The sequence below is a fragment of the Amblyomma americanum genome, chromosome 1, assembly GCF_052857255.1.
Source record: "Amblyomma americanum isolate KBUSLIRL-KWMA chromosome 1, ASM5285725v1, whole genome shotgun sequence".
In the NCBI taxonomy this organism is placed as follows: Eukaryota; Metazoa; Arthropoda; class Arachnida; order Ixodida; family Ixodidae; genus Amblyomma; species Amblyomma americanum.
The window spans coordinates 99,706,767-99,727,103 of record NC_135497.1 but is presented as its reverse complement, the minus strand read 5'-3'; the positions used below and the strand labels follow the sequence as shown (position 1 = coordinate 99,727,103).

Below are 20,337 nucleotides of genomic sequence, written 5' to 3'. Positions count from 1 at the left end.
TTACTTTCTATGTTATGGAGCAAACATTTCATATTAATATTTTTAGCCTTTAAATGAATCTAGAAATACTGAATATATTAACATTAAATTAAAATTAATTCATAGGTGTGTTTCATATCATGCCCTTTTCTGTAAGTGCTATTGCCATCATTTGAGAAAGACAATTTTTTTACCAGATAACACCGAAGGGGCTAAATGGCACTTCATGTACTGAATATCAACTATTTCAAATTACACATGTCAACTGTTCCAGATAACACAAATGTTTTAGTGTGACAGGGGTATGATGTGTTTTATGTAATATTGCACATTTTGCACAGAATATTGCACATTTTGCTTGGAAGGAATTTGGCGTTCATGTCTAGCAAACGGTTCTTTTTCTTCTATTCATTTGCAAAGGTCCTTTTTAGCACTGTCTTTTTCAGCTACAAAGGGAAACATTAACAAAAACAGTTTCCACAAAAAGCTTAGTGTTGTTCGTGATGCAAGTATAACAAAAAATTCACGTTAAAGGGACTATGCAATAAATTGAGTTTACGTAAAGCAGACGAGAGATAGGCATTCGATCACTCGTCACCCCAGTGCAAGAATTTTTGAGCTAGCATCAACAACAGCGAAGATATAGACGATTAAAAATTACGCTCCTCCTCTCCCCCCTCAACTCGTACATGCGGGGCACCAGAAAAATAATAAAGAAAACAGCTCTGGGACTGAGCCCCGCCCATGAATACGTCATCAGATGACGTTCGCTTTGCAACTTCCGGTTGTAGCTCCTAGCCCCCCAGCAGCAGCGTCGGCGGCATGGCGGCATCTCTCCGGTCTCTTCGCCTTCCTGGATTGCGGCGCGCGTTGGGTTTCTTTGCTTGTCATCTGTGGCAATTAGCAGTAATAAACCCGGACCTTGAGGTGCGACTGCTTGCTTTTACGGCCGCGATGGGCATCTAGCCCTATGTGTGCGCACGAAGAGCCGTGCGAGTGGCTCCGGAACTCCCGACTGAAGGAGGCGGCAGAGGAAAATTGAAACCATATGCGCGAAGGCAATGCCCTGGCTTGTGCTTGCCCGAGAGGGTCGGGCGGCGGCACGAGCAGACAATTTTCACGGCTACCGGAAGTGTGTCTGTGACGTCGTGGCTGCCGTGGCTCCAGCAAATGAGAGCGTGTGGTGGCCTGGCGACGTCATTGGTAGTGTGACGTCTTTCTTCCACGATTTTAGTTCCAAAATCGGTCACTACGGGCACACCAATTGGCCCGCGAATTTTAAAAAACACGGTTTTTAAAATTTCTTAATAAATTGCCGGCTCAGTTCTGAAGACTCATGCTTGGTGTGAATGCTTCTTAGCATCATTTCTAAGGATTGAAAACATTTACAAGTGACTTTTTATTCGTTGCATAGTCCCTTTAATAAGCGCATCAATAATTGTAAGGCATTATCAGCTCTCACTTTTTGCATAGTATATGCGAAAATGTATCTATACGTTATGGTCTGGTGATTTTATATTTACAACAGTCAATTCACCGTCACAAGGCCCCGACTTGCTCAACACTGTATGCGACTGTGCACAGAAGGCCTCCAAGCTTCTGTTGCGAACTCTTGCAAACCGCGTGTGCTCGCGACGTTCTGCCTTTCGCACGTTGGCTTTCTTTATCAGAACAATGAACCAGGCGACACCTTAAAAGTTCACAACATACGGAAATACTCTGTCCTAGAATTCTTGGCGCAGGAGTGGGAATTAGCACTATGAGTTGGGCTCCCAGAGCTGTGTTGTGCAGGCTCTCGAAACCACAAGTAGAGCACACTTGTGGAAGCCATCGTCTCGCGCTTTTAACTCGCACGCTCCTGCGAACAAATGATATATGATCCTTCTGCATTGTCTGTACTGTACTTACCTTCATAGGCAATCATACTAAGCCTTCTTTCATCCAAAGTCAGCGTAGTATGGCATTCCAGTGTTCCAGAAGAGCTTCAGGCACTTCCCACGTCTTTTGAATTGGTCAAGTTACACACCACTTTCGTCCACAGACCAAACAAAGCCATGCATTTTAATAAAAGAGCTGTAAAGCAGCATTACACTTCGCAGCAAATTGACAATGGCGGTGCACTGGGTGTCTGATGAATTAATCTGGATTGGGCTGACCACGAGCTGACATTTATTATCATGATTATGAGGATGGCAGCATTTGGCGGGGGTTTTCATTTCACGAATGGTTTCTATCGCAATTTTAATGAATAAAGCTGGCATGTCTCATAATTATGCTTATTTGTAGAGCTTTTCTAAGTGTAAAATTAGTAATTGAGCTGCTGTAAAATGGTGCAACACCCACTTCTCATACTTCTCATTAGCTGCCCTTGTACTGCAGGTGAAAATTGGAAATTGGTTTTTGAGGAAAGGAAATGGCGCAGTAACTGTCTCGCACCTCGGTGGACACCTGAACTGCTCCGTAGGGGAAGGGAGAAAGGAGGAAGTGAGAGAAGGAAGAAAGGCGCCGCAGTGGAGGGCTCCTGGATAATTTCGACCACTTGGGGATCTTTAACAAGTGCTAGCATCGCTTAGCACATGGACACCTTTTGAGTTTCACCTCCATTTAAACGTGGCCGGCGTGGCCGGGTTTGCACCCAGGAACTCTGGCTCAGTAGCCAAGCGCAGGTGCACGATTGTGGAATCTCATAAATTTGCAAACACGTTCACATCAAACCCTGTAGCTTATGCAGAAAATTTCTTCAAAGCAGATATGCTGCTTTGAATACAATTTAATGCCAACTAGCCTATAAATTCACAAAATTTATTCTGGAATAAGTCTTTCTCAGTTGAAAAAAGCCAACTGCGTAGCATACATACATGTATGCTGTCTTGTACTTACACTGCTGAAAGAAAGCCTTTAGAGTGGATTACATTTCCGGGTGTGTTTTGAATATGACTGGAATGGATTGGGCTCGTGTCTACAACCCATGCTACATGCTCGAAGTTGATGCAACGGCCAAAGTCATCAGAATGCTCTCCACTTGCACTGCGCTTTCGTTTGAAATTCTGCGTATGGTTCTTGTGCTGGCAAAGCCTGTGGGGCAAATTCTTCGTTTCACTGATGTAGCTGGTGGAACAGTCGGCAAAGGGTATTTTGTAAACGATGCCGGGTACTTGTTCCTTCGGTGTGTGGTCCTTCGGCTGAGGAATGAAGCGCCCAAAGGTTGACAATGGTCTGACACACCTGTATTTTCTGCCTGCGAAAAAGGTGGACCATCGTTTCACTTGTGCCTTTGATGTACGGAATGATGATGCGGGCGTAGACGAGCTATTCCAATTCCTGGAGTTTTGCCTGGGTGGTACATACGTCTCCTTTAAAGGAGAATTCTTCAGGCAAACCAGCGGCGCGGCAATGGGAGTGGCAATTTCTGTGAAGGCTGCAAACCTAGTGCTGGAGGTGATTGAGCAACGAGAGCTGCAGTCATTCATGAATGGACCCAAGGTATTCCTTCATTACGTGGATGATTGTTTTGCCATCCTGAAGATATCCGCGGCAGAAGAATTCCTGACTCACCTTAACAGAATTAAACCAGGCATCAAGTTCACCCTGGAATGTGAGGCAAGCAACGGCCTCCTGTTTCTCGATGTACTAGTGAAGAGAAAAGGACCTCAACTGGCACTCTCCGTCTACAGAAGACCCACCCACACTGGGCGCTATTTGAATTTTGTTTCAAATTGCTTTACAGCCCACAAAGCAACAGGTGTCTGCACTCTTCTGTCAAGAGCCAAGACAGTCTGCTCCTGGGTCATCGAGCGCAAGCTGAGGAGAAAAATGATGTAACTGATCTCTGCCGCAATGGCTTCATGAAGAACTTTATCCGACAGGTCATCCGATGGCTGCACAGCAAACTGGAATGACAAAAGACTACCAGAGACACAAAAACAGCCCGCAGCACCATTCCGTACATGAAAGGCACAAGTGAAAGGCTGGTCCGCCTGTTTCGTAAGTAGGGAAAACAGGTGTGTCACAGATCGTCAACTCTTGGGCACCTTCATTCCTTGGCCAAAGGACCACACACCGAAGGAACAAGCGCCTGCCATCATTTACAAAATATGCTGTGCTGATTGTTCCGCCCGCTACATCGGTGAAACGAAAAATTTTCCACAAAGGATTCACCTGCACAGGAACTAAGCATAGAATTTCGAACGAGAGCGCAGTGCAATTATGGAGCATCCTGAGGACTTAGACCATCACATCAACTTTGAGCATGCTGGGGTTGTAGACACTGAGCCCAATGCATTCAAGCGACAGCTCATAGAATCCTGGCACATTCAAACCACACCTGGAAATGTAAATCTTCCATCAGTTTATATACACAACCTTCATGACATCACCCCCCCCCCCCCCCCAAACTAGCGATGGCGCATTGTCAGCACCAACTCATGCAACTTAGTCTCTTGATAATATGAAAGTTCCACCAACCATTGGACTTCGCCGCCGCCGCGCGACCTCCTTGCCTCCTCCTCACCCCTTGTGCGCCCCTTCCCTGAGGGCCAGCTCTCCGCCCAATTTCCTGCGCGACGATTGGTCTCCCTGCCGTTGCCCTTGGAAATGCGCGGGTCCGGCGTTTTGCTTGTTTTTCTTTTTCCTCTGTGCCATTTTTCTCCTAGGCTCGGCGACCGAATGTTACAGTGCTGTGCTTTTATTGCAACGTGCAAGCGCTATGCCGTGCTGTTGCGCGTACAACTGCAGCAAGCAGCCTGAAGATGGTTATGCGGTATTCATGATACCATATATATTCACATTAGGGGATTAACCATGACGTCATAACAAATGGTTGACGCCGTTGGTTGGAAGGCAGCCTTCGGGGGTTGTTTGCTGCTTTGTTTTTAGGTTATTTTGCATGCGAGACCAGAACAGAATGAATCTCCAAAGCATCCGCGCATTGCATCTTCTCTGGAAACAGCGACTCGACTCAAAACGTCCTAGTTCTTGCACCAGCTGCGTCGTCTCTATAACAAATCCGCAATTTGTAACAGACAAGCTTTTAGCGTAAGATTCCATTGTCCATCAACTGCTGTATAGATGTACAAAGTGACGTTGATTTGAGCTATGACGTGCACCACTGTTATATTTCCTTGAGCATGTTTTTTCTCAACTGTCGTCAATACTGCACAGCACATTTCTGCACTAGCGTAGATGTCGAATATTATGTGATACTTCCGTCTCTTACGTGTATCTTGTCATTCAACGTTCTTGTGTGTGTGCGAAAATAAATCATCCTGCTGACCATGCTCTCATTTTCTTTAATGATACATTTTTTTGTGATGCCTAATCAAAATACCAGCTTTATATTCCCTACTACATACTGGAACGAAATTTCAGTGGCAAGTATTACATTATCGAGAAACGTTTATCTTGCCTATAGATATAGAATGCATTCTCTCATAGGTATACGGAGTATGTTCTTAAGCTTCCTTGACACCAGTGCCTAATAAGGTTCGATGAATTGTTCTGCACTCCTTGATCTCATTGAAAGTGCGCAACTGATTTATTCAATGAACAGACTGTAGTGCAAAAGCCACTTTTACAGTGATGAGACAAACCTATGGACGGAAGATGCACTCATAACTAATTTATTCTAAGCGGATGCACGCAAGTTTGGATTTAACTGCCGGTAAATAATTAGCACTAATTAATTCAGGTCGATAACTAGCACAGCTCATTTGCACTCAACCTAAGCTTTCGAAAGATATGACTCGATGCTATAATGCAAAGGGTGGGTTTGATTGCATATAGCTCATTAATGCTAATTAATAGAGATCACTAATTCAGAGCATTTGCATTCATCCTAAGCTTTTCAACGGTATATGACCATTGTCTAGCTCAGTTTTGTTTTATACAAAATTGACTAATGCTGGTTCATGCAGATCGCTAACTAGTACAGTGCCATTACATTGGCCTAAACTTTCTATCTGTATATGACTCGATGCTGCAGTCCAAATTTGGGTTTTAATTGCAATTTGCTAAATGTCGATTTATTTGGCCCAGTAATTGGTCAAAATAAGTATAATTAACCAATGATCCAAACTCACAGTTGGTCACGTGACATATACTATGCTTAGACAGATAGCTTGACAGTAGCATAATAGACTAAGTCCCGCTTTGACCTCTCTGATCTTGAAGTTCAAAGCACCAGACTGGGTCGTTTTCCGAAGTTTTACCGCGTTGACAGAGTTCACGCCCTAAAAAAACAAACACAAAGTCAGAGGCAGTACTAGATCAGGTGCACAAAGTAAAACACCTGATCATGTGACTTAAAAAGTGTCTGCAGTACAGAACTCGCCTGAAAGCTTTGTTTACATCAGTATTCCCCATTCAAAGAAGAAACTAATCTCTTCATGAACGTTACTTCTGGTATTCTCAATGCTTTTCTCGTAATTTTTCAAATATTTTGTGCACTCCTGGAGCGCAGACCTGGCCCAAAAATGCGCTTCACTCACTGCTGTGGCCGGCGGGCGCCTAGGAGAAAAAGCGTGTCGTGCACAGAGCTCGCAGCCGCCACGCGAGGAGAATTGAGGAAAGCGCGGCGCGGAGGAGAGTGTCGCTACTTTTAAATTATCAAGGGGCTTTAATGTGACTCGCATGGCGGTGACCCCCCAGTGGCAGTGGTTAGAAAAAGTGCACCCTTGCTTCCACCCAGTTAACCCTGAAGCAGGTACCGAGTTGGCAGTGAAATGTCTGTTCTCTCATGAGAGTTTGGTCGGAATATCAGTTTTATTTCTAATTCCCCTCCTGACCATGCAGATTTCTGCCGAAATGTTTACGTTTCTAAGTAATGTCTGTAGCGGCTTTGATCTGAAGCAGATTAGCCCTATAGCAATCAGTACCTTTGAACAGCGCGGTGCCGTGGCACCGGCGGGTCGGGCGTCACTTTAAGATGTGCGCCACTAGCTTGGGTGCAATGTATTGCTTGTAGAAGGTACAGGCTGGACTTTTCGATTTTAATGTTTTGAAAATTAGGCGGACATTTTTTGGTGTTTATTTTAGAATGCAGCTTTCGTTCTTTTTTTTTTGGACTATTACTTTTATGAATGAATTAGATTTTTTTCTTTTTAAGTGATATAATGTCGTATTCCTGTGAAATAAAATGTCGTTTAGAGTATATCGTTGACATTTTGTTAGCCCGAGCAATCCATTTCCTTGTAATTACTGCACAAATGATCATACACAGCTGTGTTTGTAGAAGCAAATTGCATTCCTATTTAAGAAAGCAGTGGAAGTTAAAGATGGAACCTACAAACGAAAACGACAATTTAAGTTTACTTCTAAAAACTGGGTTGTTGTGTTCTCCTTGAGCTGTTGCACTCGAGAGGGTGGGACATCATGTGATCTGTGGCCTGACTGTGGTGGAACTGCTGCTGAACCGTTGTGGCAGACAAAACACAACACTTTTACATGACGGAAGCCAACAGTCATGGAAATCGAGGAGCATAGATGTTTTTTTTCTTCTAATTTTGTGGTGTTCATTATAGGGTAATTATTTTAAACATAATTGATTAGAAAGCAGAAGAAAAAACAACCACATGCCGCCACTGGGATCTGAATCCACGACCTTCGAATTTCGCATCTGGTGCTCTACCAACTGAGCTATGGCGACGGCTGTCCAATCTTCTGCTTTCGTGATGCTTATGACACTTTTTCCTACTTATGCAGTGCTGAAACCTACTTAACCAAGTAAATGTTGTGTTTAAATCATGGTTTTTTTATGTATCACGTGACCTATAAGCACATGTTGACATCGCAGTCACCGGTTGTCTGTTGAAACCAAAACTGAAACAAGACGGCAGAAAAATTCGATTATAAATTATGTAGTGATCATAGGCAAATTAACGTGGTGCTTCCCACATAGAAGTGTCTTCTGCATCTTTGTAGAAAATAAAACATGCCACCAAGATTTCCGTAAAAACCGGACTATAGGTCGACCCCCTAACTAACCAATTCTAAAATGAAAAAACTATTTTTCAGTGGAAAAAGTATCCAAAGACACCCTTACCTTGAAACAAATGTGACTCAACAGGTTGCACAATGGAGACAGTATTTATTTTCATTAAAATGCTGCTCGTATGTACACTTGGCCAATTTTGTAACGGTATCGCATTCCCATCGACCCGCGTATTTGTTTCTGGCACACACAAGTACGGTGCCGTAGAGCAAAGCCCTTTCTCTTCATGAATCGCCGCACCCAGGATGGCATGCCCTTAAGTTGCGCCCTTGTGAGTCTAGAGGCACGCGCGATCTCTACTGTATTCACGCGGATGCATTAGGCAGTCACAGGCAGCAATCTTGCACGCAGCGCAACCTTTTCTCCGAGTTGTGGATACGCTGCAGTCCGCCCACGAAATGATGTTTTCTTCTTGTTGCTGCAAGTTGTAATACGCAGCTCCTGCCTCCGCCAGTACTGAATGCTCTTTTCGGATACTCCAAATTTGTGCTGTGCCGCCAGTTTGCTGTTAGCCTCCGCGTACTCAATCGCGTTTTTCTTGAAGGCGACGATAAATTGCCGTCGACTTCTGCTCATTTTAAAACAAAATGTGCAAAAGCAGCCTTTAACCAAAATAGCTTTGCAACAACGGAAACGCAAAATGGCGGTGCGAGAACGTCTCTAACATCGCCACGCTGTGCTGCTGCTGATGGCGATGGTGATGGAGGCTGTTGACATCAGCCGCCCATTGTTGCAAGAGTTCCGTAGTTTTTCCGCCAGTGACCAGTATATAGGATGGGGGTCGACTTTTCGCCATGGTTCTTTGAAAAAAAAGTTCGACCTATATTCCGGCTTTTATGATAGGTGTCTATACTCCTTTAATGAAGCTACACATAGGGGTTGGTCACTTTGCATGTGTGGGGTGAACATGTGGGGCAGTGTTTTTTTTTTGTACCTCTCTTGCCGCTTCTGCTGTGGTGTCAGGCCATGGGGGCTTCTTGTGTGTGACTTGGGGCATTGAACTGAGCCTGATCCCTGTTGGCTGCAGGAGCTGGAGGCCTTGCTTGGAGACCGGCCCAGCGGTGGCCTAGGCGAAGTTCCAGTTGGGGAGCATGTGGAGGAAGTGGACTTGCACGACTATGACCCCAACAGCCAGAGCCAGCGTCAGGAGGCATACCATGAGGATGAGCAGCAACCACGGAGCAGTGTGGAGTGTGCGCATCAGTAGCTGCACCTCCTAGAATCCAATCCAGGAAGCACGGTCCCTGTGGCGGAAGAGCCCCGGAAGGAAGGGTCGGGGGGCTAGAGGGGAGGATTCAAAGCTTTCCACTGTTGGTGGACTTGGCACTAGGGCCTGGGGTCGCGAATGCCAGTGTTTGGGCTTGCTTCTCCTGGTCATGTTAGCTGAAACCGTTCCACATAGCTTTCTTCCTTTCTGGTTAGCGTTGAGCCTTTCTTTTTCTGTGTGTTCCTATAGCTGGCATGTGCACTAATTGAAGGCATGCTGCTGGTACCTGTTTCTCTTGTAGGCCAACAGCTTTCCCATGCTGACTTATAGACTCAGCTCTAAATTTTGGTATCACAACCTGTCCCTCCCCCATTCATTTTTTTTTTATGTGCAATGAACAGTTTTGCGTGTGAATAAAAATAAAACACAAAATATGTTTCATATGTACCTAGGATATGAAAAGTAAGTATTTTAATGTTGTCAGCCCGAGGCCGGCTGTGCTTTGCATTTCTTTGTAAAAAGGGCTTCTGGCACAGTATGAAAGGTTGACAATGGAAGGAGTAGAGTGCAGCATCACTTATCACTGTGTATCTGTAGTTCTTGTTTATAGTGCAGATGCACCTGTCATGTAATGCTTAACTCACTGTGCAGTGAATTTGTGGCAAGTGGCCTGGAGGCTTCACTAGAGGTGCCGTTTTGTAATGGTTTCCGGTACATTAAACAGTTCGTCTTCTGTGGATGTTTTTCTTCAACCATGCTGGTTGCTCGGGGCTGTAGGTGTCCCTGAGGCAGTCTGTGTAATGCCTCCATGTGTGAGCTCCATGTGAGCTTTTCATATGACGCTTGCTTATTTCAGTGTGCCTCAAAAGATCTCATGATCACTGATACTTCTGTTCCCATGGTAGTGCCATTGCATTGTCAGTCCCATAGCATTTACTGTGTTCAGCTGTTTGTACTTTTGCTTTTGTTTCTTTATAATGATTATTAACTAAGTTTAAAAATTGCAGACTGCATGCTTCTCAGACATTGTAGATTCTTTCCAGAAATTATCTTTGTACATCTGTATTCGGGGAAAATTTCTGTAGCTTTGTGGAAGACTCAAATGTGTGATGACAGCTTTCACAGCTGTGATTGAACTACCAGTGCATAAGCACAGCACACTTGTAGACGCTGTTTCCTTGCACTTATAATTTGTAGTGCAGTGATTCGCAGCCATGTGTGTGTTGGGACCCCTTGAGCACTAGCAATTGATTGAAGTGCATAGGGGAGCAGGTGTAGAAGTGCTATGTTAGAATGATAGGAATGCAAATGATAAATGAGACCATGAATTGGGCGTATGGAATGGACACACACAAGCTACTGCTGGTAGCTTTTCACTAGGCTATTCCACCATTTTTTTCTTGTGTTGTGCTGCAAAGCAGTGAATAGCTGCGATTCAATTCATATCCTGGAGCAGGCACACGCACCTTGATGTCTTGTTCTCAGCTGTGAAAAGTAGGAAACTTCATTGAAAACGACAGCTCAAGGGCTCTAGCACTATTTTGAAAGATCCAGGTCCCTAGAGAATCTTTATGGACAGCTCTAGTGGATAGGCACAGAACCCTATGCATAGTATAGTTTGTGGCTTTTCTCAGTATTTGCCATTGCTCCTGCATGCTTAGGTTTGTGGCCTTTCACAAAAGGAGCTAAGCTAGGTGCTGATCACAATCTGGTACCAGTGCCTTTGTTGCACTTGGAACACCTGCTCGAAATACTGTTTGATAAGTAGCAACGTGCGCATGTTTCCGCTTCCCCATGGTAAATCAGTGTGGTGGTTATATTGCTGCACTCTGCCAGTTTTATTCTTTACTGCATGATGATCTAGGCCACAGGTGAGAATGTGCACATTCGTATCAGGCAGCAAATGAAGCGAGTTAAAGGTAATCTGAAAGTAATCAGAACTTGACAAAAGAAGCTGTAAGGTTAACATTTAGTAAATGAACATACACTCTGCTAACAATGTTCTTGAACCGGACTATAGGTGCTATACTGGTTTTCATCTTTTGTTGCATTGAGAGGCCAAGTGCTAGCCATTTATCTCTGAGCGTGCGTGCGTATCTTGAATGTGGATTGCACCATTTTTCCCATGTTAAATTTGCCAGGAGTTTTGTTTTGGCTTGTCAACATGCCAATTTGATGGTCTCTGCAGTGTGACAAGTATTGCAAAGTATTGCATTGCCTTACTTGCTACGCTGCCACACATCTTGTTTTTTTAAAGGGGCTGCGAAACACTGCTTGAACGAATGCCGGTTACACTTCGCATGGATTCTTTATGTCACAGATGCTGACTCAAAGAATTACAAGAATCGATGCATAGGTACGGGAGTTATTCAGTGAAGAAATTTCAAAATACAAGCAAACAAAATGCTGCCCTCAACTCGATTTTCATGCAGCTTCCCATTCCCATTTTACTCTCCCAATGACGGCACTTGGGGGGGACCACGGTGCAAGAATACTGAGGTGTTGACACTGCGCCCGCTGGAGCGTCCAGATTATGTTCGGCCGCGGCGGAGCGCGCCTTGTAGTTCGGCTGCAAGCCGACGGATGGCGCCGATGTCAGCAGGCCCAGTTGAGCGGTTCTGGCGCCTTGAGATTCCGCTGCCCAAGCTCGATTTTCGCTTTGGTGGCGTGAATCGAACTCAAAACGCGAAAGAAATTCGTTGCTAGAAATTAAAATCAGTAGTGTGGCAGTCTTAAAATTTTTTTGCATGAAATTATCTTGTGTAAAGCAGTTAATGTTATGGACTCGGTCGAGCAACACTCGAAGCTCATTCACGTTTCGCTTCCTCACTCAATTGATGTTTCGTTCAATCTAATCATAGATCTAGGCATAATAAACGTAACTGGGTATCCTCGTGCCCTTTTCCGCTCACAAGGGCAGAAAATTATTGCACCGGAAAGTTTTTGCTCCACGCTTATCGTTGCTTCTTCACTCGATATGAAGACCGTTCAAACATTGTTTCGTTCAGTGGGCTAATTTTGAAGATGCAGAGCGCTAGTATAGCGCGGCTATTTACGACTCAAGTTTTAGGTAAAAACTTTCTCACGCCGGAAGTGTGCCAGACGGGATCAAGGGGTGTGTCGGATCATGGACCATAACCCAACACGAAAGCTTGAGAAAACAGCATTTTTATTCCGATGCAAATTTTCATAGAACGGGTATAATTTTCAATAAGCTCCTTTCCACTGGAGGCTAAATGGCGATGCGGGGTATTTGGTGAAGCACAATTAGGCTGTTTCCGGACCTGCAGGCATCACAACAGGCAAGGAAGCTTGGAGAGGCTGCATCGCACAGTTTTCGTTGACTTTCGGCCGACGTAGCTTGGATGCTTGCACAGGAGGTTTCCTCTTCCGGAGTGGCTTTATGTGTCTCTTTGGCCACGTAAAATACTTGGGACAGTTCGGAAATAATGTAGGAACTGCATCTCTGGAAAGCACGGGCCTCTTTTCCGCGTAAAGTAGCATTCTTCCATCGAGCTCCGCGTAATATGCCCGGGAAATTGCGTCCTCTGCAAAATGCTTGGCGCAGACATGGTCAGTGGGCATTAACGTCCGGTCTGCCCTAGGAATCGCACGGCGCCACTTCTCCAAAACAACATTGTCGGACGGAGCTTTGAATAATGGCACACGCTCCGCACATGTCCGGCAGCCCGAATTGCAGTTCGGCACGAAGCCCTTTCTTCCCATTGCGCAGCACTCGCCTACTCTGGGCTACTCTGCCGACGATAGCCAAACACAAGGTTTTGGTGCAGAATAAAAGAACTTGTTAAAAACTGCACAGCAGTGCAGCCGCACACTCCGAAATGTGCAAAAACACGTGCGCAGTGCCGCACCACGCCGGACCGAGCCGCCCAGCGTGGGCCCGCCTTTCGCAGCGCCCACTAAGTTAGCAACCGGTTTCCATGGCAACCCTTCGCCTTCCCTCTGAACATACTGTGGCCGCGAGCGGGCGGCGCTCTCGTGCGCGACGGGGGGAGAGTGTCAACACCTCAGTATGTTATTCTTACACCGTGGGGGGGACCAATCAAAACAGCCTATCTGAGCATGTCGCGGAGGTTTGCACTTCATAATTGCTTGTTCTCTGTAACTTGTTCTTGCCAAGGCTGGCAGCGCCGTTTGCATGGCTACAACAGCCATGTGAACGCCCAGCGATACTTCATCGTCACGTCGACGGCGCAGAAGGGAACACTGATCAGTGGTGTCCCTGACTTATGGATTCGAACGCGATCCGAACTGGATCCGAATTCGAGAGCGAGATACTGCGACGGCCTGCCAAGATATCAGACACATTTAGAATAGCGCGTACCGCTACTGGTTACCGCCTACCATGGCCCGTCGCTCCTAGCGCACTGGTTGGTCACGGCGAGCAAGGAGCACGCTGTTGACAGGAATGGTGCCATCTGGCACAGCCGCCCGGTGATCCTCCACAAGCTGACGATGCACACTGTTTAATGTTAAACGAACGGTTTTTTTCTTTGCATCCTTCCTTGGGACCGAAACGAACGCTTATAGAGTGCAATGGCTCGATCGGATAGATTCCGCAAAGCCGTTCTCAGATACATAGAGAGTAGCCATAAGTTTCTTGTGCTAGGTCATAGGATGTGTACAGAAAGGCACAAAGGCCTTCCATGCAAAAAGTAGCCAGAGCCTCTGGTGGTGTATTTTTGTTTTGCTTGCTTTACAGCGCTTTTATCTAAGGCAAACAAGTTGGTTTTGTTGATGTAATATAAGACACAAAAACTGACAAAACGTATCTCTAGTTATTAACCCAATTTTTACTATATTTACTCTGTCCAATCATCAAGCTCCCACTAAGTGATGTCATATCCACTGCTAAAAACCGCCACTGTATGGTGACACCGTCAGCGCCATGAATTTGTTTTTGCGAGCTAATTGAAATATTAAAAACCGGAGTATATGCTAATAGCATCACTAACTCTCTCTGTGCGACCAAGAGGCAAAACAATGCACAGATTGTGTTTCGGGGCCCCTTTAAAGGTTCTTTGTACACAGCTGTGTACAAAGTGAACTCTCTGCCTGTTTTGATTGTGTGCTGTACCTATACTCCATATCATACAGCGGCCGCCGCAGTGGCTGAGTGGCTATGGCACTCGGCTGCTGGCCCGAAAGACGCGGGTTCGATCCCGGCTACGGCGGTCGAATTTCGATGGAGGCGAAATTCTAGAGGCCCGTGTACTGTGCGATGTCAGTGCACGTTAAAGAACCCCAGGTGGCCGAAATTTCTGGAGCCCTTCACTACGGCGTCCCTCATAGCCTCGGTTGCTTTGGGACGTTAAACCCTCATAAACCAAACCAAACCATTTCATACACAGCATTCAGTGCTACGGGGGCTGCAGAAGTGGTGCACCTGGAAAGCCATATTGCTATGATATGTATCATTCATTTTTCTCTAAGCCTCATTGAGTGTTTGGACGAAAACAAAGAGCACTGTAAATTGGAAGTGCTAGCATTGGTAATCTCAGTCGAAGTTGTGAGGTGCTCAGTGTTCAGAACCTCTGGCTATAATTTTCACTGAGTGATCTACTTTTTAGGTGCGGATGGAGTCCAAGCGACTCGCCTTACCAGCCGCGTATCATACCACCACACGTCAGTCTTACTTCTCGAAGTCTTGATGGGTCACAGGACGAAACTGTGGCAAGAGGTAAAACAAATTGGGGGAGGTTGTCAGTCATGGTACTTGAGACCTGTCTCAACGAAATGTGCCAGTGTTCACTTCGGTTGTATGGCGAACTACTTTTTGGGTGCGGGCTTCGCCTGTGCAAACAGGTGCGTGAGCTTTGACAGTGTTGACTGCTATCTATGAAACTGAGTATAGCAGGGATTGCTTTGTTTCAGGGTAATTTGGCTTCTTTCATATTGCAAATAAGGTGGCTTTTTATGTCATCTTGCAGTAACAGTGAGCTTGGTAGCACGACCTTTGCCATGTCAATGAAGACTGATTTTTCTGTCAGCTATAATTTTTTTCTGAATTTCTAGCACCATGTGCATCTTTGAAACAATGTAATCCTCAATCCCTCAGCTGTTTGACAAATTGTGGCATTGATCATTGTGATTTCTAGCCTTTGCGACACTTTAACGTAATTTTTTACATGCATGTAAAAACTTGCCCGTTGGTATTTTGCTTTCTAAAACTAACAAATTGGCTTTCTTAAAGCAGTGATGTACTACTTAGGCAGAAAATGTTAGCATGGAATGGAAGTACGTCTTACTGCTGCGTGTTACAAACTATGGTGTGCAACATCCGATATATAATGGAATAAGAGAGCGCACATTCGGAATTCATAATGAAGTTGCTGAAAGGCTCAGTCGTGATTAAACTGCGCGATAGAACGAGGATAGAGACAGGAAACATACACACGTAGAGCGCAGTGTGTGTACATGTTTCCCGTCTGTCCCCGTTCTATCACGCAGTTTAATCATGAACGAGAAGCGCCAGAAAACCAGTCTTTAAAGGCTCAGTGTGACATTGCCCAATCTGTCTGGTGAAGCAGAGCATAGCATTCCAAGGTCTCATCAGAATTTGGGAGAAAGACTCTTGGCTGGACCTGCTAACCTCCTTTCCGTCATTTGCCGACAGAACTTTAGACCCGTCAATGGGATCTGTGCTGCATGTAGAAAATCCGACTAAGAAGCAAGGACCTTGTCAGAAGTCCTATTCCACCCATGGTGTCAGGACCGGTTGGGATGTACCGGTACCATCCCACTAAAAAAAAAAAAAGGTACTTGTTGGCATCCCAGCTCAATCCAAATAGAACCAATTGGATAGCCATCATAATTCAAATAGACGTGCAGCTCCAATTGGTTAGTCCAAATGGATTATCCAACTGGTTTCGCAAATTCCATTTGATGTCATCTCTCCCAGTTCAGGAACCAGTTGGAATTTTCAAAACCAGTTGGATTAATCTAACAGGATGGACATTCCTATTGGTTCAGGAGAATACCAGTTAAAAAAAAAACATTGGGAGTTCCAGACGTAACCAATTCGGTTTTCTTCCAGGACTTGCAGGGGGATACTGCCTTGTGCTATAAATTTTACAGGGGGACCCGCCGCGGTGGCTCGGTGGTTATGGTGCTCAGCTGCTGGCCCAGAAGACGCGGGTTCGTTCGCAGTCGCGTCAGTCAAATTTCGATGGAGGCGAAATTCTAGAGGCCCGTGTACTGTGTGATGTCAGGGCACGTTAAAGAACCCCAGGTGGTCGAAATTTCCGGAGCCCTTCACTATGGCGTCCCTTACGGCCCGAGTCGCTTTGGGACGTTAAACCCCAAAACCATAATTTTTACAGGGGCATAAAAGTTGGGAATTGCACGCTTTTAGGGAAGTGGATTCGAACAAACAAGCCTGCATCACACAGAAGGAGCTTAAGCTTAATAGATATCCACAGAACACACTTTGTTCTTACTTATGTACTCGACTTTCTGACGCGGTGGCTCAGTGATTATTGTGCTCAGCTGCTGACCCGAAAGACTCGGGTTCAGTCCCAGCCGTGGGTGTTTCATTTTGAAATGCTAGAGGCCCGTGTGCTGCGCAGTGTCAATGCACGCTAAAGAATCCCAGATGGTTGAAATTACCGCAGCCGTCCACTAGTTATGGCATCATTCATAGCCAGACTCTCTTTGGGACGTTATAAACCCCATAAAATCCAAATTAAGTGCTCCACCCTGGAACCAGTGGCGCTTCTCCTTTGAGCAAAGGTATTTAAGCACGCCCGCGGTGATGATGGAAACGATGAAAACAGTTCAGCAGATAAAGCTGGTAATATCTTGTAGAAAAACCTAATTGACTGTTCTATGTGGGGAGAGCAATATATGCAGAGCCATCGATTGCCTTGACTTGCAAGTCAAGGCAACCGATGACTTCCAATTTCGTATTCGGAACCAGTTGGACCTTCCAATTGGTATCACTTGCAATGCTCAAGGCATTCAATTTGGACATTCCAGTTGGAGTAAATGTGTCATTTCCTTCACATCATCATGGCCCTGGATATAAAGGGAGCCTTTGACAATGTCAGGCATGAAGCCATACTCAATGGATAATCTAAATCTAATCTAAATAATCTAAACTGTGGGGAAAAGATCCATGGATACGTGAAGGTCTTTCTATCAAAAAGGAGTGCAACGATTGGAATGGGAGAAGTTACATCCGAGGTGATACGCACCCGAAGCAAGGGAACCCCCCCAAGGAACAGTACTTTCCCCGCTACTCTTCAATATAGCAATGATCGAGCTGGCCAAACAACTAGAAAAGATAGAAAGAATCAGACATGCGATATACGCCGACAACATCACGGTCTGGATAAACCGAGGCTCACTTGGAGAAAAAGAAAAGCTGGAAGAAGCGGCCACATGCATAGAGGAATACATAAAAGCAAGAGGCCTAGCTCGCTTGCTCTACAGAAAAATCAGAACTGCTAAGAGTCGAGAGGCAAGATGAACCAGACGGTGCCGCAAGAAGAAGAGTATAAGCTAAGGGTTTATCTGTAGGGTCAGCCGATACCAGAGAAGACAACCGTAAGAGTACTAGGAATGTGGCTCCAGTCCAACCAAAGGTGCAACCACACTCTGGCGCTACTCAAGAACACCACGACGCAAGTAGCACACATGATAAACAGGGTATCCAACAGAAGACTGGATGAGAGAGGAAGACACACTCCAGCTGGTCACAAGCCTCGTAATCAGCAAACATACAGCCTACCCTACCAATTAGCTACACCAAGCAGGAAGAGCAAAGAATTGACGCTATAAGGCAGGCATACAAAACAGCATTACACCTGCCACAACGCACATCAACCGAAAAACTATTAGCGCTAAGGATACATAATATCTTTGCCGAGCTAAAGGAGACATTAATGAGCAACCAAATCGAAAGACTAAAACAAACCAAAGCAGGAAGGGTACTCTAAAGGAGATACTTCAGCGAAGGACTCGTAAAGGAACTCGAGGCCACAAAAGAGATACGTGAAGAGTATCAGAACACATTACATGTCGCGCCGATACGAAAAAATATGGATCCAAATCTGCATAAGGCAAGAAAATAGGCTAGGGCCGAACACATGCAAAAAAGGTTAGAGGAGAAAAGCAACGTTGCGTACACCGACGCTGCGAGATACGACCACAACGGCGCAGTAGCCACAGTTGTAAACGAAAACCTACAACTGACAAGCGCGTCACTAGTGAAAGCAGAAGAGACGGCGATAGCTCTATAGCAATCTTGGAAGGCAACCGTACCGGCGGATCCCTGACAATCGTAACGGACTCCGAAACGGCAAGTCGAAATTACATGAATGGCTGAATAGGGATCAGAGCGCTACTCATTATAGATGCCCACCCAGCCGACAAAAATATTAAACACGATTATCTGGATACCAGGGCATACAGCTGTTAAGGGAAACCAGGTTGCTGATAGAGTGGCTCGAGGGCATACAAGCCGAGCACCCTATGCATACAGCCACGAGGAACCCGAACCAGTAACCCTAAAATATCGGACATAACTGAATTACTACAAAGGTGTAAGAAGAAGATATCCAGCACAACGCAAGACTAAGCAGGGAAGACACAGCTGCATGGACATTAATCCAAACAGACACCTTCCCCAACCTAAATATCTTAAGCAAAATGTTTCCTACACAGTACGAGGCAAGATGCCCATGGTGTGGTGACAAACCAATGCACTATCATACGTCATGGGCCTGTCATTGTGAGCCGCCGATCATTATGATAGTCAATAAGCCGAATATGGAACATTGGGTGTGTATGCTGACCAGCACACACCTGCTGGAGACTCAAAAGCTAGGGTATGATAAACAGAGTGCGAGGCGCAGCCATACTCAGTGCAGACTAGGGCCCCAACCCTGTAAGTGTCAACCGAAGAAGGAAGACACCATCTGAAGCCATCAAAAACGAATTTGAGAGCTCAATAAATGTTCTTTCCTCCTCCTCACTCAAAACCAATTTTCATTTTCAATTTTCGAAAAAAAAATCTGCGAATTAACTTTCCAGTTAGTTTAATAATAATAATAATAATAATAATAATAATAATAATAATAATAATTGGTTTTTGGGGAAAGGAAATGGCGCAATATCTGTCTCATATATCGTTGGACACCTGAACCGCGCCGTAAGGGAAGGGGGAAAGGAGGGAGTGAAGGAAGAAAGAGGTGCCGTAGTGGAGGGCTCCGGGATAATTTCGACCACCTGAGAATCTTTAACGTGCACTGACAGCGCACAGCACACGGGCGCCTTAGCGTTTTTCCTCCATAAAAACGCAGCCGCCGCGGTCGGGTTCGAACCCGAAAACTCCGGATCAGTAGCTCGAGCGCCCTAACCACTGAGCCACCGCGGCAGGTTTCCAGTTAGTTTACAGTTCTGAATTCGCAAGGAACTCCATACGAAGCGCTTGGTGCAAGTGATGCTACTTGGAAGCTACTGATCGTTTTGACTGAAATCTACATATATTGTTCCCTCAACACAGAACAGGTTTAATTTGTAAGAAATAGCAGCTAGCAGCTTGCTAAATTGTTTTCATTTCCACCATCGCCGCGGCGTGCCGATGTGGATACGTGATCTTTTTCTGTGATGCAGCCCAGTAAACCATGAATATGCAGAGGATAACCACAAATGGTCCTAACGTCCAATGTCCATGTATCGATATCCTCTGCATGTTGAAGGGACTATTGGATTCAGATATCAGTTAGTGGATATTCAGAGGATATTCGAATATGCATGATGTTCTTTCCAGCACATTGAAAGTTTTGGAAATGTGCTAACAACTTACCAGAACTAGATATCTTTGTTTTTAAAGGCATGAGCATGCTGAAATTATGCCACCTCTAGATTTTAATCACTCCTGCTTTCGCAGTCTTACATTTTCAGGAACGAATTATTTCAAGCAGTCGACTATTGCACGCTTTGATTTTATTTTATGCCTGCGAATGCATGTATGGTACGATTATATAAAGAAATTGCTCAAGTTAGACCAACAGCCACAAACGCCGTGATTTCAAAACCAGAACAATAATTAGAACTCTCTTGACACTGGGCAGCCTAACGGCCATGGACATCGTCAAGAAGCGCGACGCTAGCCTCACATTCAATCCAAACCAAGCAC

At 45.3% G+C, this 20,337-nt stretch overlaps 1 protein-coding gene across 1 annotated transcript in view; it reads left to right on the top strand.

Moving 5' to 3' along the window:
* The window catches only part of LOC144113338 (dnaJ homolog subfamily A member 2-like), a 64,041-nt gene extending 54,135 nt beyond the window's left edge, over positions 1-9,906 (top strand). Inside the window, exon 10 of the mRNA XM_077646359.1 lies at positions 8,994-9,906. Coding sequence (XP_077502485.1) covers positions 8,994-9,173 — 180 coding nt within the window. The 3' untranslated portion in view covers positions 9,174-9,906. The remainder of the gene's footprint in view (positions 1-8,993) is intronic.
* Positions 9,907-20,337: the final 10,431 nt, after the last annotated feature.